At 42.2% G+C, this 19,742-nt stretch overlaps 1 protein-coding gene across 2 annotated transcripts in view; it reads left to right on the top strand.

Moving 5' to 3' along the window:
- The window catches only part of ZEB2 (zinc finger E-box binding homeobox 2), a 130,932-nt gene that overhangs the window by 102,901 nt on the left and 8,289 nt on the right, over positions 1-19,742 (top strand). For both annotated transcript variants that reach the window (XM_044303269.1, XM_044303270.1), the window contains 5 exons: positions 8,489-8,560; positions 10,945-11,133; positions 11,830-12,044; positions 14,618-14,726; positions 15,341-17,313. In XM_044303269.1, coding sequence (XP_044159204.1) covers positions 8,489-8,560; positions 10,945-11,133; positions 11,830-12,044; positions 14,618-14,726; positions 15,341-17,313 — 2,558 coding nt within the window. The remainder of the gene's footprint in view (positions 1-8,488; positions 8,561-10,944; positions 11,134-11,829; positions 12,045-14,617; positions 14,727-15,340; positions 17,314-19,742) is intronic.

The following is a 19,742-nucleotide window of genomic DNA, read 5'->3' on the forward strand; positions in this document are numbered from 1 at the left end:
TCTGCAGGATGTAGAGTTTGAACTGAAGAGGCCTGTAGACTTCTTACTGTGCTTTTCCGGTTCAGGCACAATCAAAGTTTTGTGCTAGTGATTGTCCTTGACATTCCATCGTCCCACAATAGGGTGGACGCGGTGTGCTGAAATACAGCATGACATCATGATCATCATCCGTTTAAATAAATCACCTGCGTTCGGCCACATTCTGCTTAGACAAGGATTCCTCCACCGGGGGGGGGGGGAGTATTCTTTATTTTCCCAAACCTTTCTCCCCAAGGGCGACAGGAAGACGGTAACTTTTACTCTTGTTTTTATAATAAATACACCACCGACTTAAAAAAAAAAAAAAAAAACAATGACAAAGACCAGGGCCAAAAAGTTGGGTAAAATTTTTTCAAAATCTATCTTTAGTACATAGACATTTATTAATACCGCCGGTCTGAACTGCATCTATGCTGCTACTGGCACAGGCGCTTCCTCTGGCAGGGGTCATGCCATCACTTATGTAAAAAAAATTAAATCAGATATCATATATAATACATGACAACCTCTTTCTAACAAAGCTAGAACCGGCCCTGTACCTCACATGGATCCAGAGATCCCCCCGTTCATTGCTCTGCTAGATTATATTCCGGGGACGTGTCCTTTCGGCTGCATATGGCTGGTGGTAGGGGAAGATTTAAACTGAGCATGTCCGACGAGTTCAGTGAGACGGACATAAAAAAAACATAAGAAAAAGAAAAAACAGGAGGTGGCGCTATACAGATACATTTTATTGAATAGCTCACTGGCTATAGTACATTTTTAATTACCTGCAGTTAGAAAAGTGTTCAGATCCAGGGGCTGGTTTGAAAAATAATGAATATGTTTCTTGACACAACCCCTATAACTCTACGCCTAGGAACATGCATGCCCAGGAGAGCTGAGTGTGCGTGTGTATGGGGGTTCGGAAGAGATAGAAGTCAGCAGAAGGAGTGTTCGGGTCACAGCTATATAATGCATAGCTTCCACATCCTGTACTTTAGTTGGCCCACCTCAACTGAAGCCCCCCCCCCATACAGTTATATGGAAGCAAAAAACGGATCCGCAAAAAATCCGGATTATGTCCATGTGCATTCCGTTTTTTGCACAACGGAACATCTGGCACCTGATAGAACAGTACTATCCTTTTCCATTATGCGGACAATAAGGCCTCTTGCACACAAACATTTTTTTTTTTCGTTTACGTTCCGTTCATTTCAATGGATCCGTAAAAAAAAACAGAAGGTACTCTGTATGCTTTCCGTTTCCTTATTTCCGTTCCGTTCAAAGATAGAACTTGTCCTATTATTGTCCGCATAACAGACAAGGATAGTACTGTTCTATCAGGGGCCAGCTGTTCCGTTCCGCAAAAAACTGAATGCACACGGACTTCATCCAGATTTTTTGCGGATGCGTTTTTTGCGGACTGCAAAATACTGAAAAAGCCATACAGTCGTGTGCAAGAGGCCTAATAGGACATGTTCTATCTTTGAACGGAACGGAAAAACGGAAACAGAATGCATAAGGGCTTGTTCGCACGAACATGTGAAGCACGTGCCGTGGACTGCAAATTGCGGTTTGCAATGCACGGGCACCGTTCATGGGGCAACCGCATGGGGATTGTTGACCCATTCACATGAATGGGTCCGCGATCCCTCCGTTCCGCAAAAAGATAGAGTATCTTCTATCTTTTTGCGGTGCGGAGGCACGGAACAGAACCCCAGAAAGCACTCCGTAGTGTTACCGTAGTGTTCCGGAACGGTGCCCGTGTATTGCGGATCCGCAAATGCAGTCCGCAATACGGGAAGCGGACACTAACGGTCGTGTGAACGAGTCCTAAGGACCTGTTTTTTTTGCAGACCCATTGAAATAAATCGTTCCGTATACGGTCCGTGTACAGAACGCAAAAAACGGAAAAAAAATAACGTTTGTGTGCATGAGGCCTTAGACGGTTGTATTTCAACTGCCTGATCCTTGTGTATTTGGAGAGCTAAGGGTACTTTCACACTTGCATTGTTTGATTCCGGCAGGCAGTTCCGTTGCCTGAACTGACTGCCTGATCAGGCAAACTGTATGCAAACGGATGTCATTTTTTCTGACTGATCAGGCATTTTTCTGACTGATCAGGATCCTGATCAGTCAGAAAAATGCCTGATCAGTCAGAAAAATGCCTGATCAGTCAGAAAAATGCATTGCAATACCGGATCCGTTTTTCCGGTGTCATCAGGCAAAACGGATCCGTTTTTTTTTTTTTTTTTCATTTTTAAAGCTCTGCGCATGCGCAGACCGGAATGACGGATCCGGCATTCCGGTATTTTGAATGCCGGATCCGGCACTAATGCATTCCTATGGAAAAAAATGCCGGATCAGGCATTCAGGCAAGTCTTCAGTTTTTTTCGCCGGAGATAAAACCGTAGCATGCTACGGTTTTCTCTTTTGCCTGATCAGTCAAAACAACTGAACTGAAGACATCCTGATGCAAACTGAACGGATTACTCTCCATTCAGAATGCATGGGGATATGCCTGATCAGTTATTTTCCGGTATAGAGCCCTTGTGACGGAACTCTATGCCGGAAAAGAAAAACGCAAGTGTGAAAGTACCCTAAGCCAGCACTGGAAGGAGCTGTCAGCAGCTTTTTCCAGTGTCCTACTTCAGGACACATGCATCCTTGGATGAGCTGAGTGTGCGTGTGTATGGGGGTTTGGAAGAGATAGCAGTCGGCGAAGAACTGTTCAGCCTGCAGCTATCTAATGTGCACGGCCGGCCTCAGCTCCTACACCCTACACCGTAGCTGGCGCAGATCCATGGCAAACTAAGGGTCTATTCACACGTACGCATTTTGCAGAACGGGTGCAGACCTATTCATTTTCAATGGGGCCGGAATGTGCATTTGGGGCATTTGCGGATCCGCACTTCCGCATCCGTGCTTCCGTTTCCGCAAAAAAAAATAGAACATGTCCTATTCTTGTCCGCAATTGCGGACAAGATTAGGCCTTTTCTATTATAGTGCCGGCGATGTGCGGTCTGCAAATTGCGGAATGTACTTTGCCGATGTCCGTGTTTTGCAGATCCGCGAAACACTTACGGACGTGTGAATGGACCCTAAACAGTCTGGTAAAGACAGGGTTATGCCAGGTGCACATAACATGCAATGTGGCCCATGAGGTGCCACACCAGGCAGAGGCCATACAACTGTATAGTATAATAGTTCTTAACCCTTTAGTGGTCAGGCGTCTCTATGCATTTTTTCACTAGCTGCGATTTCCAGTTTGCACCCGTTGCAGGGTAAACAGCCGCGGCCCACCATGTGAAAGCTCTGGATTCCTGCATGCCACAAGCTCATCACGTGAGAAATGATGTAATGCAGTGAAAAGTAATCCCATGATCGTCCGGCAGAATTCACACTGCGTGGGGACAGTCAGTGAGGCAGATCCATTTGCCTCCCTTTTTGGAAATTGTATACATCAGGTTCTCACTTCAGGTTGTACGGGCAGCGGCTGCTTTTTCAGCCCCCCCCCTGATTCATTCTTACACCATCAGGAAACGCTGCAGCCTTTCTACTGTTTTTGGGGTGTGAATTTTAGCGCGGAAATGCTGCCGATATGATGCAGATTTTACTCTTTGCAATGCAAAGGATGAAATCCGTGATGAAAATCCGCAGTATTAATTAAAAAAGGCTGAGGATTCGAAATCTTCACCGTCCACGATGCAGATTTTTTTTCCGCATCGTCTGGATGAGAATTGCTAAAAACGAAAAAAGTACCTGCAGGAAACCTGCATGCAGTACGTATTGTGTGCATAGAACCTAATAGTGCAGACTGGGCCAATACTCCCACTGGGAGGCATGAGGTGTTAAGAATAAAAGTAACGCAAATCTCCAAGCAAGTTTCCGTAAATAAGGCCTCTTTCACATGTCATGTCGGAATGTGCACTGTCAGTGTTCTCCACCGACAGCACACGTATCCAATCACTTTAATCCATCCGTGTTTGGTCTGTGGTTTTCACGGACCATTGCTAGGAGATGCCCCGGACACCAATTTTCAGCCTAGCAGTGTCCGTGGAATATGGATGACACACAGAAGGCAAGAAACAGACACACGGACCAACCATGGATTCTTCACATCTTCATGCATGAACCACTCACCATCATGTCACGGATGTCATCACAGACGTGCCCAAAAGGCTCTGACTTCAAGGGGGGGGGCAGCACTGGAGGGCGTTTTTTTTTCCGTTTCCGTTCCGTTTTTGCAGATTTCGTTGGCGCTCCGTATGCGGAACCATTCATTTCAATAGTTCCGCAAAAAAAATTACGGAATGTACTCTGTATGCATTCCGTTTCCGGAATTCCGTTCCGCTGAAAGATAGAACTTGTCCTATTATTGCCCGCAAACAAAAATCCGTGGTTCCGTTCAAGTCAATGGTTCCGCAAAAAAATGAATAAACGGAATGCATATGGAATGCATCCATATGTCTTCCGTATCCGTTCCGTTTTTGCGGAACCATCTATTGAAAATGTTATGCCCAGCCCAAATTTTTTATGTACTTACTGTTTAAACATTATTGTATGCTTCCGTTTCCGTTGGCGATCCGCAAAAAAAAACGATCACAAACGGAAGCGGAACGGAAACACTACTGAAACAAAAAACAATGAATCCGTTTAAAACGGACCGCAAAAGGCCTTAGGGGCTAGCTGTTCCGTTCCGCAAAATACGGAATGCACACGGACGGATCCGTTTTTTTGGGGGACTGCAAATTACATACGGTTGTGTGCATAAGTCCTAAAGCGCTAGATCTGTATGGACATATCCTATGTAGAAAGTGGGCTTATGGATGAGAACTAACCCCTTTCCATGCAGCTGCGGTCTTGGGGGGTATACCGGGCGGCGTACCCCTTTAATTTATAAGAACGCTATAAACGTATCCAGCATAGAAGCAAAGCCATTCTCCCGACACCAGGGTTAGCTTTTATGATCTGGAGATATTCCAAACCCATGAACTTCTCCTTACTTATTCACATGTAAAAAGAAGGAAGGAAATACAAAAAAAAATAAAAAATCTTGAAAATGACCAGTATTATGCAAAAAGAAAAAAAAGACCTTAAATGCTAGCGATTGTTCTGCTGGGCGGCTGAGGCGGCGTGCCCTCAGATGGCAATCTTGTGACTCTTAACAGGAGAATCACATGAGATGAGCAGGGGAGCGGGATACACAATAGCTATATTTATTCCCAGTGACAACCTTCTCGGAAATACCTTGATCTAATTACTCGCAGAGATTGATCTAAATATCAGAAGCAGCCGGTTAACTCTTCTGCGTGCCCTGAAATACAGACGTGAGGACCACGGCTGGAGATAGCCGAGGACGTCTTATCTAACCCTGCCGACTCTGGGTGTGTACTGACAGGTACACCAGGATACAGGAATTTCCTGGAACTACAGAGACGTGACTTCCTAAGAAGCCTATTAGAGATACATGTGATGTAGCAGAGCTGAATCGGTTCTTTACCTCCTGTAAATTCACAGATGACACATTTTATTGTCTTGTGCCAAACTGCAAACTCGGCTCTGCTGAATCTGATATACAAATACAACCTTAGCCTGAAAGAAAAGTATAGACCGTTACTTATTGGGACACGGATGCAAAACCACTTCAGGGGTCCAGAAAGCTGAGATATGCGGAGCTATGTGTTGGGGTTGCCACACTGTTAGCTCCCCCTGTGACTTGGTGGTGCCAACGACCATGCCAAACTACGTTAGTGGCCACATTGTTGGCTCCATGTGAACAGGGTGAGGGTCCTAGCAAACAGCTACTCCTATCTCAGCTTCCTAAGCCTTGGAACATGGTAAAGGAAGAAGAGGGATACTACGGGTTAATTTAAAGGGGTTCCCCAGGCTTTTTAAGAAAATCACGGAGTCTTCTCACTGTGGACGAATAATCGTTTCCTCAGGGGAAGTAATAAGGAAACAATCTTTTTATCCATAGGTGAGAAGACTTTGTGATTTTCTAAAAAAAAAAGCTCAGAGAACCCCTTTAAGTCCTGATTTTTTATTTATTTTTTGTGGTGTAAAGGCCCCCCATAATCAGGGGCGCACCACCAATGAGGCCAGGTGAGGCGAACGCCTCAGGTAGCACCAGGTAGGGGCAAGAGGGTGGGGCAGCCGATGGGCCATGGGCTGAAGTGAAGGGGTTAAGAAATCGGCATTGGGAAGGGGTGAAGCACTGTTTCAGTTTTCGCCTCAGGCAGCAGAAAGGCTAGGTGCACCCCTACCCATAATTATCGGCTGAACCGAAGTGTCTGGTAGCAGCTTTATACTCCCCATTGAAAATACATACATGCCCGGCCAAATTGAACATGTATGTCTATGTGGGAGTCGAGAGCGAAAGGTGTATGGGCACCTTTAGGATTTAAAGGCACAGTACTTATTTAAGAGAGTCCCCCCTTCCCTGTAGCTTTAACCCTATGGAATGCACATGGCCAGGAAAGCAGATGAAACGGGGGGGGGGCTGTGCCTTGTCTGTACGATCAAACGAAAAAGCGACATATTGTCCCAATTGTATTGTTACCCCACAAACATCAGAGGCGGAAATATTTGCAGCAGCAAAACTGATGCAGTAAAAATATTGTTACAGCCGCATCAACAATCCTGCATTTTATTAATAATGCATAACGGTCGCGAGGAGGCGAAGGATTCTGACAATTTTATGTTTTAACTTTTCATTCGGTTCCCATGTTGTAATTGGAACCTGTTATTGTGCTCAGACATGACAGCAGCAGACGGAGGTGGGTGAGATATTTTCCATTTATCTCTACAGAAACGTTCCGCCACCCCACCCCCCTCCACCGTCACCACGGGTTCCAATCCAAAGGATCTAACCTAAAAGTAATAGGCAGGCGGCAACGCGACAATTAGAGAGTAGATGATAGGTCCTATACTGTCTTGGTTTAGGACCACATATGGAAAAATATCCTCCAAGTCTATTTCGGACATAGCAGAGCTGAACTGGCTTAATTCTGCACCGCGAGAAGTCTTTGATCTTGAGGTAAAACAACTATTCTAGCGAACCACGAACAACGCGTCACATGAGACGGACATGAGCGAATCTCTAAAAATTCGGGTTTAATTCGGCCGAATCAGTTGTGTCCACTCTACCCGTATGAAAAGTGCTCCGATTGGCCTACAGATTTGTGTATGAGGTATCGTAAGACTTCTCTAACTTTTTACAAAAAATTTAATTAAAGGGGTTGTATAAAAGAGTTTATATAAAAACTCAGGCAGCCCCTTTAAATGGCCTAAAATAACAAATGGATGGATATGTATCTGTTTTCTTCGAGCTCTGTGCTCCGGTCCTCCCGCTGCAGACATCATCTTCTTGGCTGCAGCGGTGACGGTCTGTGCACAGGTCACCACCTCAGCCAATCATTGCATGGGACGTCTCTGCTGAGGCCAGTGATTGGCTGCAGCAGTGACCTTCACACAGAACGTCACTGCTGCAGCCAGAAAAAAACTAAGAGCAGCAGAGCACAGCGCTGGAAGGAGCAGAGGAAAAAAACGAAGAGAATCCATTCATTAGTTATTTTAGGCCGTTCACAGTTTTTATATAAATCCTTTCATTTCTCTCTCCACCCAAAATTTTTTGAATCACCCAGTTCATTTCCAGTCAATTTACTCATCTCTAATTCGGAATTTTAGCCAAATCACACACTCATCCCTGTGCATTGACAAAGTCGACTCTGCTACATCCGAGCTGACACAGTGGTGAAACGTTTGAGCGTTGCGATAACGCAGATAACAGAGTCTCATGTAAAGCCACAGATAGCGCATCCTGATACCCTGATAACCGCCAAGCGACAAGCCAATCCATAGGCAGATGAAGCTGAGCTGACTTTGTCAACGAACTCTGAGGCCGCATTGTCGTCATTACTCTTTTGGATTGTGATAAAACGTTCGGTTTGCCCGGAAAGCTAGCAGATAACGCCGTGATATCATAGGGCTTAATGACAAACACGTCTTTGCTACATCTGAAAAATGCCTATTGAAAAAAATGGCTGAATGTGAGGAGTAAAGAACTGATCAGAGGTTCGTTACAAGCAGAGACGCCTGCGATATCTGTAATCGGAGCCAAACGGAAAAAGGCCGCTCTTTTAAGGTTCCCCATGTCATTATATGTTTGCATGTATGTTCCTGCATCACACGTATGAAGATTTCTCAGTCACAGCTCCCTAGCACATTAGTTGAATAATGTGCCCCGGCTGTGGGATTATTACAAGGTGTCAGCGGCGTCAGACTCTGCGCTCGCGAAATACAAGTTGTGACAAGCCGGAAGCGTCGATGTGACTGAGGGTCAGATTAGCCTAACACCTTCGCACTTCATAAACCTCATTTCAGGAGAAAGACCAAGAAAATATGCAAAAAACGCACGGCCAAACATATTTCCTCTAATTTATTTTTATTTTTATTTTTTTTCCAGATGAAATGAAGGGAGAATATGACTGTATGGGGCCAGAAGCCACTCACGCAACCACTATAAACAACGGTACAGGTAAAGAATACTCAATACTACACGGTATAAAAAGACAGTGGCAATAATAAGAGCCACAGTGTGCCTCCAATCCGATTCCAGCTCACATCCCTCCAGCGAAGGGGACAGGATGAAAGAGAGAATCCGATTGGCCTATTATTTTTTTTTTACTAGTTTGTACTGATTAGACACATAGACTTGGTCAACCAATCAGGTGGCCCTTGAAAAACGAGAGCTGTAATCTGATTGGTTGCTGCTGCAAACCTCAGCAGGCCTCGGCTACAAACTGTTGCAGTGGAAAAAAAGAGTGAAGGTGCGAGCTTAGCAACCAATCAGATGTCAGTTACTAGGCAGGGTAGAAAATGGAAGCTGTGAGATGATTGGTTGCTGTGGGCAACACTGTGCTTCTCTGGCCTACTAGAAAGGCTTTTTTGTCTAATTCACTTGAACAAAGTCCTTTTAGTCTTTAGTGAAGTAAAGACACAGTGAAAAATGGGGGATATGTATGTATGTTGTAGTATGGAGCGATACTGTGCCTGCAATACCTCCAATGTATGGTGTATACCTCTCATGTATTGTGCATACCTCCAATGTATTGTGTATACCTCCAATGTATGCCATATATCTCCAATGTATGGAGTATATACCTCCAATGTATGCCATATATGCCTCCTATGTATGCCATATACTTCCAATGTATGGTATATACCTCCAATGTATGTTGTATACCTCCAATGTATGGCCTATACCTCCAATGTATGCCATATACCTCCAATGTATGCCATATACCTCCAATGTATGGTGTATACCTCCAATGTATGCTATATACCTCCAATGTATACCGTATACCTCTAATGTATGCCACATACCTCCAATATAAGGTGTATACCTCCAATATAAGTTGTGTACCTCCAATGTATGCCATATACCTCTAATGAATGCCGTATACCTCCAATGTATGGCATATCTCTCCAATGTATGGCGTATACCTCCAATGTATGGTGTATACCTCCAATGTATGGCGTATCTCTCCAGTGTATGGCGTATCTCTTCAGTGTATGGCGTATACCTCCAGTGTATAGCGTATACCTCCAGTGTATGCCATATACCTCCATATACCTTCAATGCATGCCATATACCTCCAATGTATGGTGTATATACCTCCAGTGAATGCCATATACCAAGACTGCGGAACACCAGATCTCCCACAAAGTATTCCAAAGTGAGACATCGCTCCAAACCTGCAGTTAGAACATAAGAATGGGGCTGAGCTGTGATACCAAGCACAGCGCCGTACATTGCATAATGGCTGTGCTTGGTATCACAGCTCAGCAAGGAGAAGGCCATGGCGCTACTGTGAGTGCCGGTGCCTTCTCTAACAGCAGATCGGTAGGGATCCCGGGGCCCCACCGATCAGATACTGATGACCTATCCAGAGAATAGGTTTTTAGTAAAGAAATCCCTTTAATAACATGAAGCACTACTGGGCTGGATGAATAAACCACCCTATTCTAACTGCTAGTCTGGAGCGCTGTCTCACTTTGGAACAGTATGCCACTATGTAGGTATACAGTGGTATGTATTGTCCACTGAACCAAAATGTAAAAAAAAAAACGTATAATGTGCGTACATCATTAATTTGCGGAACTTGATTTGTTGAAAATAAAGGTGTCCCCCATATACTAACCAGACAGGCCAATGGTCAATATATATATTCAAAACATAGGGCTGAAGCACAGTCTGCAGGGAGCCTAAATCTCAGCGCTATTGTCCATATATATAGAAAACAAGGAATTTCTGCAGCACTCCAATAATAGAATTGATGAAACAAGGGTCATCTTTCTGCTGGCACTCGTTTATTTCTTTTTCACACGGGAGCACTGCTTCTGCATATGATACATTTCAATGCCTTATATCATTTTATAATCCCACATTGTGCAGGATTTTCGTTACCAATCAGACTGTTTGTTCAGCCAGCAATTACTCCATATTGTCACGTTAAGAGTCCACTTGTAAGCTGTTAAGAATCGGAATGGGGTCAGAGGTTTCAGGCAAAGTTAACAGCTCAGGCACTTCACCATGGGTCAGCGAATGCCAGTTACAGAAGACATGATTGTTAAGCATTAGTTGTGTTTATTTACGTAAGTGTATCCTACTTGACTGTTAGCGAGTAACATTCATCCCCGGGGCATGTTTTTTCACCGCTGAGAGTAATAATGGATGACATTTCTTTATTCCCACAAAATAAAGTGGATTCCGATCACCGTTCACATTTTCACGTCAATGCAGACTGGAAATGCACAATTTTGCCCATTACTGTCACTTATATTTCTACCTTTTGATAGACCGAGAGATGGAAAATTATATTTTCTGACAACTTTTTTAATCCTGATTTCTTTGAACAGTGAAGAACACGAATTGCACTTCGGAATTTGAGGAGTATTTCGCCAAAAGAAAAATGGACGATGGCGTCGGGCACGGAGTTAGCATAGCAGAGTACCTGCATCGCAGTGACACGGCCATCATTTACCCAGAAGCCCCTGAGGAGCTTTGCCGCTTGGGTACCCCGGAGGCCAACGGTCAGGAAGAGAATGGTAAGGCCGTGATTCATTTTTAGATGCTTCGAGCAGGACCCTTTGCAGCTGTTGCAATTGTACATGCACAACGGGCTTGCTGGGTGCTTACCTTAAAATTTCGGCAACAGCTGCACGGGCCTGGAATTTCATGAGCTGAACATTCAATAAGCTCATGCTGTCCCGTTTGCAAGTTCCTAACATTTTTCTTCTACACTTGAAGGACAGGAATTGCTGAGCTTTAGGATCTTGGGATGAACTGAACCTAACTAGTGTTGAAATTTAATAAAGAGCAAGTGTTCTAGGTAATTCCCAACATAAATAATGATAGAACGAGACGCCAGTACGCTGGGAAATGTAACGATTCATCCGACTAATTGTAATATGTGAGGAGACAAGGAAAAGGTCCATGTAGTCAAAGGCCAAGGATAGGACTGTACATGAGGGCTCCATTCGCAGCTCCCCAATGAGGCCAGTTTCCATTGTACCTTTTTCAGACTTGAAAAGGTTAGGAGCCAGGTCCTTCATTAATTTTGAAATGATTCATACAAGTATTTCCTGGTCGCGTTGAGGGGATTGAAGTGCATTGAGGCCAGTGTGAAATGATGATACGCTGCTGCTGCCGCCGTAAGACCATCCTGGGCAAAGAGCCCATTAGCTGCCATTGATTTACTGACCTTTTGGCCTGTCTCTCCTTTTCATTTATCTCCTCTGTAGACCTACCACCTGGAACACCAGATGCCTTTGCCCAGCTGCTGACCTGTCCCTATTGCGACCGAGGCTACAAGCGGTTGACGTCACTAAAGGAGCACATCAAATACCGCCATGAGAAAAACGAGGAGAACTTTTCCTGTCCTCTCTGTAGCTATACATTTGCCTACCGCACCCAACTCGAGCGGCATATGGTGACGCACAAGCCAGGGAGAGATCAGGTGGGGGTTTGGCTTTAAGTGATTCTTTTTATAATTACCCCTTAGAGAAGCTATATTGCTTTGATTGGCAATCATTATTAATTTTTCATGGCATTTTGAAGATGCAGATCTTTTAATGGTAATAGCCTTAATTGAGGTCTAAATGATTTTTTGATGGTGTCTCCTAATATAATTTAATAGTCTTATGTTCACGATCGAATGAGTGTGTTAATTTCTAATTTAGAAATTTTACTTGCACGATAACTTCACTCTAGTTTAACGTTTTTTTAATGCCGCTCAAAAGGTGAACGAAACATTGGTGTCTTTAATTAGCAGGATCTTAGAGAAATTACTGTCGCTGAGATTTTCTTTGGTCATTCGGCAAAGTGTTACAAAACAAGCGTTAACTTTGAAATGTGCTTCGTACTCGTAGATGAAAAAAAAAATTTCTGAAAAATAACAATCTGCGGAGAGTTGCCTTTCCGTAATGACTCATAGGTCTAAGACATCTGTGTTATTAAGTGACTGTATGTAAGTGACAGTGTCGTAAGTGGAACATGTGGTGTCATCGATGGAATTGTAGAACCAAGCTTTAATGTATGAAAAAAACATGAAATAATCAATCACAAGTTTTCATTCTATAGCCAGGTCTCTACATGGTCAGCTCTGATTGGGCAATATTCAAAAATGTAAACCCTTATAAGATATAAATATTCATTCTCAAAATGATGACACCTAAACACTAGAGATGAGTTAGAAGAGTGCCTATCAGTAGGATCAACCCTATTAAGCCAGACATACTGGTGGGTCTGCTCCTGCTGATTAAAATCATACCTGTCTTGAGAAAATCGGTTGCAGCATTCCCAAGAAAAATTACTTTTATTTTTTATGCAAGTGAATGCTTAAGTGCACCAAGGGGGCGTGGTCTAAACTTTCTGTGCACCTTAGTTCCTCAGCACTTGCCACGCCCCTCAGTGCACTGAAGTTCTTGTTTGCATAAAGTATTTTTTCTCAGGAACGCCATAACCAATTTTCACAAGACAGGTATCATTTTAATCAGCAGGATCAACTCTACCAGGCAGTATGTCTGGTTTAATAGGGTTGACCCTCCTGATAGAGGCTCTTAAAATTTCAATTCTGGTCCAATTTGGCCTAATTATCCATCCGGTTCAAGTCTCTCTCTTCCTTTCCCTTTCAAATCGAATTTCAGAATTTCAGAATCGATTCGCTTATCTCTACTAAGCACACATGCTAAGGCTAGGTTTTCTTCCAATCATTTCAAATGCCAGTACCCCTGAATATTTGCGTCGGCTCATTAGATTCTACTATAGCAGCAATAATGATAGCAGCTGTGGAAATTTTTGAAACCTGCAAAATTTTGTAACCGCATCGGTTGTAAAATGTTTTCATTGTCACCCTAAACACTTCTTTAAGAAATGTAAGCACTCGATATGATGACTTATCAATACTGATGGTAATTAGCTGTCATACAGTCAGAGAAATATTCCTAAAATATTCACTAATGATTCATAACTAAAGTTCATAACTTAAAGCTTTTTAAAAAAAAAACACACACAAAGCACTTGAGACATTTTTTCAATTTTCGTTTGGTCTTTCATAATTATAGCCTATTTTGATATTGGTGCACAATGTGCAAAGCTAAATTGGGAATATTCATATTACCATGTCAAATTGATGCAAATTCTGGGCATATGAGACATTGTAACATGGCTCATTATTTACATTACAAGCAATTTTTACCGTCATGTCATAGCTGAACCTTAAATGTTTACACGGCGATTGTGCTGGCTCGGTATGAATAGCTTTGGTGTTGAAAAGTCCCCTCATTTGCTCGTGGCATTTACAATTAGTAAATTAAAATGATTGTATCATATTAACAGTGGCACAACTAAAGTTTATAGTGGTCCTCCGAGGGCCATGGGGGGAGGACAAGCAGCTGTTGCTGTTTGTTTATGCAACTCGGCAACATATGAACCGTGGTCCCTCAATGGCGCTCGACGGGTTGGGCTAGGCTTGATCTTTGAAGGTTGCTGGTGTTTGAACAAACCTCCCTGTGTCCTGTGTACACCATCTGTCTCACCAGGAATGTGGGAAGACTCAGTACACCCCAGCAGTTGTCATACTGCTTCTGAGCTTTTTTTTTGTTGTTGTGTGAAGCTTTTGTGTCCTTACTGCTTGAAGCTAACTGACATACCTTGAGCATCGACACTGCGTTATTTCGACATCCTCTGTCACAACTCATATATTTCTGCAATGCTTTCAACGTACACCTGATTTCCTCTTTTGGCACAATCTGTTCTTTGCAAGGGCTGCATAATGCTTCTCCTGTTACTCTGAACAGTTTATAATAGTGGAAATGCAAAAAAAATAAATTAAAAAAAATATAGAAATAGACTTTATTTAGAAATACAAAAAAATTGTAGTTGATTTTTTTATGTTATTATGTTATTTTAATTTTATTATATTTTGTAAGACTCATAAGTGTATGAATTGCATATTACTGGATTTTTGCTTAGAATATTTCCTACTTTTTTTAAACTAAATTTACCTAATTCATTTTTTTCTCTATGCAGCACCAACTGTTGACCCAGGGAGCTAGCAATCGCAAGTTCAAGTGCACAGAGTGTGGCAAGGCATTCAAGTACAAACACCATTTAAAGGAACACCTGCGAATACATAGCGGTAAGTGTGTTTTTTTTTTTTAATGAGGCAGATTTACCAATCTTATGTAGGGGTGGTATTACACTGCCCGATGTTCGCAAACCATGCAAAGCGAGTGTCGGAGGAACGAATGCTACCGTAGTTCCTCCCTTATTCTGTTCTATTCATTGGTTACACAGAAAGATGTGCTGACAATAATTGGGCACCTTTCATCCTGATGAAAGATGCTAATCAGCCGTCAAACAAGCATTTGTTTGTTCATCGACTGATCAACTGCCCGTTATTGGGAACAAGTGTTTCTGCTTCTTTGTGATGATTTGCCCGATTATTGTGCAGTCTAACAGGGGCTTCGACAATGTAAAATTAGACTGGACGGTTTAAAGATGCACCAACATTATCAAAGTGATAAAGGCTCAATGATAAACTAGCTGCATCTTTAGACACTTATGTCTAACACCACCAATTAGTTTGCTTACTTTTCATCATTAATCAGTTAAACATTTATCAGCCAATTAATCAGCCAATGTTAATAATATATATTAAGAAAATGTAAGAAGCTATATTAGAAAACTGTTTATCAAACCATTTTTTCCATATTTAAAAATGTATGACACATTTATTTTTCTTCTTTACAGGGGAGAAACCATATGAATGCCCAAATTGCAAGAAACGCTTCTCCCATTCAGGGTCCTACAGTTCACACATTAGCAGTAAAAAATGCATTGGCCTAATCTCTGTGAACGGGAGGATGAGAAACAACATGAAGGCGGGTTCATCTCCTAACTCTGTGTCTTCATCTCCCACTAACTCAGCCATAACACAACTCCGGCACAAACTGGAGAATGGTAAACCACTCGGTATGACTGACTCTTCAGGCTTGTTGAAGATCAAAACTGAAACGCTAGATTATAATGATTATAAACTTCTTATGGCAGCCTCTCACGGGTTCAACGGTCCTAATCCATTCATGAATGGTGGTCTTGGAGCAACCAGCCCCCTCGGAATTCACTCCTCAGCGCAAAGTCCAATGCAGCACTTAGGTGTCGGGATAGAAGCATCGTTACTTGGGTATCCAACCATACACAGTAATTTAAGTGAGGTGCAGAAGGTCTTAGAAATTGTGGACAACACCGTTTCTAGACAGAAGATGGAATACAAGAATGATGAGATTGCAAAGTTGAAGGGCTATCACATGAAAGAAACAGGACCTCAAGGAGAGGATCAAGGTATGACATCTCCTGGTATTCCACAAGTCGGTCTTCCTGTAGTAAGTCATAATGGTGCCACTAAAAGTATTATAGACTATACGTTGGAGAAGGTGAATGAAGCCAAAGCTTGTTTACAGAGCTTGACCACGGAATCAAGAAGGCCATTTAACAGTATTAAGAAGGAAAAGTTACGTACTTTGATAGACCTTGTAAGTGAAGAAAAGATGTTAGAGAGCCATAATATATCCACTCCATTTTCTTGCCAGTTTTGTAAAGAAAGTTTTAACGGCCCCATTCCTTTACATCAACATGAACGATACTTATGTAAAATGAATGAGGAAATAAAAGCAGTCCTCCAACCCAGTGAAAATCTAATTCTCAATAAACAGGGAATGTTTGCTGAGAAACAAGCACTCCTGCTGTCGTCGGTACTTTCCGAGAAAGGAATGACTAGCCCAATCAACCCATACAAGGACCACATGTCTGTACTTAAAGCTTATTACGCTATGAATATGGAACCTAACTCTGATGAACTACTGAAAATTTCCATAGCAGTTGGCCTTCCTCAGGAATTTGTGAAGGACTGGTTTGAACAAAGAAAAGTCTACCAATATGCAACTTCCAGGTCACCGTCTTTGGAAAGGACCAGTGTGGAAGTGGCTCCAGTAAACACCACTCCCACTAAAGACTCTCTGTCAGCTAGATCACCAGTAAAACCTGTGGATTCTATCACTTCACCGTCTATAGCGGAACTTCATAACCGGGTATCTAATTGTGATACACCTCTCAGGCTAACAAAACCTAGTCATTTTGCTGGTCTGAAGCCAGTCGTAGATAAATTGGACCACTCCAGGAGCAATACTCCATCTCCATTAAATCTTTCTTCCACATCTTCTAAAAACTCCCATAGTAGTTCTTACACTCCAAACAGTTTTTCCTCAGAGGAGCTTCAAGCTGAGCCTTTGGACTTATCTGTGCCAAGACTAATGAAGGAATCGAAAAGTGTTACAGCCGCAAAGAACAAAACCAAACCTAATAACATCACTATTGAACACAACAGTGTTCCTTTACATCCTGACATGGTAGATGAGCCCCTGAACTTAACGTACATTAAGAAAGAATTTTGTAATGCTAATAATCTGGACAAAAGCACTAACCCACTATTTGGTCTGAATCCATTTAGTGGAAAACCTTTGTACACGGCGCTTCCACCACAGAGCGCCTTTCCACCAGCCACTTTTATGCCGCCAGTACAGGCTAATATCCCTGGGTTGCGACACTACCCAGGGCTTGATCAAATGAGCTTCCTTCCACACATGGCCTACACATACCCAACTGGAGCATCTACATTTCTTGATATGCAGCAGCGGAGGAAATATCAACGAAAACAGGGATTTCAGGTAATTTATACTTACAGTTGAAACTCGAAAAATTTGAATATCGTGCAAAAGTCCATTTATTTCAGTAATGCAAATTAAAAGGAATCGCATTAATGCAGCTTAAAATTAGAATTTTGTGAAAAGGTTCAATATTCTAGGCTCAAAGTGTCAGACTCTAGTCAGCTAATTAATCCATACCCCCTGAGTACCTGAGAATTGTGACTTTGGGGTTTCATAAGCTGAAAGCCATAATCATCCAAATTATACCAAATAAAGGCTTGAAATATCTCGCTTTGCCTGTAATGAGTCTCATATGTTAGTTTCACCTTTTAAGTTACATTACTGAAATAAAGAAACTTTGATCGATATTCTAATTTTTAGAGTTTCACCTGTATATATGCTTTTTTATATCAAGCTTTTCTCTGCTCTATTGCAATCTTGACTAAATACTGTGCGATATTGCTAATTATTGCACCATGTTGACATATCTGGTTTACCAGAATAATTTCATGGCACAGAGCCTGAGAATATGAACAGCCAAAATGGATGCTTCCAACTGTTGCTCTTCATCTCACGTCTATAGACAATCACCAATTATCTCTGCATTGGAACCATTTTGTTTTATTTTTATCCAGTCTGTAGATTTTGATATAGAGAGGATTTAAGGTTTAAAAAGATATCTTATGGGAGAAGCTACAAATTAGATTCTAACTGCTCGTTACTTAAAGGGGTATTCTATTATTTTGTTATTGACGGACTATCCTAAGGTTAGGCCATGAATATCTGATCAGTGGGAATGTGATACCCTGCACTCAGTGTAGCTCCAGGGCTGGAAATACACAGCTCCATCCATTGTGCAGTGGACAGAGCTGGTTACTACAGTTCCTACTGACTTTAATGGGCGTAGTCCTTCTGTTACTATCTCTGTCCAGTATAAAATGGACGGAGCTGTGTAGTTCCAGCGCCGAGTTCCAGTGCAGGAGCTATACATAAACAGCTAATTGGCAAGGGTGCAGGTTGTCAAACCATATTGAAAGTATATGCTGAGAATAAGCCTTCAATAACAAAACCTTGGATATCCCTTTAAGTTAGAGAATGTTAGAGAGTATTGAAAGCATAAGATGACTACAGGCAACATAGGGTCATACAAAATCTTACCAATAAACTTTGGTCGGATAGATGTAGCTGTTTTTTATCGAAATTTGAAAATGTTCTCTGGATAGCTACTTGTGCTAAATTTAAAGGGGTTGTGTAGTGCAAAGATACTGATGGGGGTTTGACTGGGACTCCCATTGATCAACTGTTTGAAGGTGTAGCGGCTGCACATTGTAATTACAACTGCTCAACAGGTAATTTTGAAGCAAATGTCGCTCTCGCATGAGCTTCGTTACCCCTTCAAACAGCTTAGAGCTGGACCCCGGCCAATCTTATATTGATGACCTATTCTGAGGATAGGTCATCAATAGCTTTGCAGTGCACAACCCCTTTAACGTCACGCAGGCTACTTTCACACTAGCGTTTTTGCTCGATCCGGCAGGGTTCATCAAAAACACTTTAGTCACTCATAATTCAACAATCTGCATCCGTTATGAACAGATCCTGTTGTATTATCCGTTTTCTATTGTGGCAGAATATGCCAGAGAAAAACTGATCCGTCCCCATTGACTTGCAATGGGGGTCATGACGGATTGGTTTTTCCCAGGACGGAAAGCAAACTACAACATGCTGTGGTTTTCTCTCCGCCAGTATGGGAACGCAACTAAACGAAACAGAATGTTTTTTGGAGCATTCCGTTCTCTTCAGTTCAGTTTTGTCCCCATTGACAATGAATAGGGACAAAACTAAAGCGTTTTTTTTTCGGTATTAAGCCCCTAGGACGGAACTCAATACCAGAAAACTTTAACGCTAGTGTGAAAGTACCCTCAGTCATTTACTAAGCCAATTACATTTTTGAGATTGATGCCTTTTTTTGCTATTGGCTAGCAGTTGAGAGATTGCATCCTTACAAATTTTGAAGAGCTTTTCAAAATTAGGTGAAGGTTGTTTCAATATTGTCTATAACTGAGGCAAAGATTTAGCCCAGGCCAGGATAATTGTAATCCTTGCAACTTCACCATTATGTGTTATGGGGTAAAGAGTTTTTACGCTATTGTCAAAAAATGTTTTACAATGTATCAAAATGAAGTGAAATTGAAGTAAGTATGACTTATTGCTTCAATTCAGATTTGGTTCTGTACACCAGACAAAGAATATGCCTTCAAGTTTTATAGCCTTATCAAGAACTTAAATTGAAGAATGCAAGCGCGCTCCTCCCACAAAGCCAATGTAATCTGGTTTCTATTAATTAATTAGAAGTCAAATAGAAGAAGCCATACGTACGATGCAAACGTATGCCAGTGCTCTCTGTAGTCGCTCCGAAAATAAATCTAAATACACAGAATGATTTACCA

Source organism: Bufo gargarizans, chromosome 8 (assembly GCF_014858855.1).
Source record: "Bufo gargarizans isolate SCDJY-AF-19 chromosome 8, ASM1485885v1, whole genome shotgun sequence".
Taxonomy (NCBI): domain Eukaryota; kingdom Metazoa; phylum Chordata; class Amphibia; order Anura; family Bufonidae; genus Bufo; species Bufo gargarizans.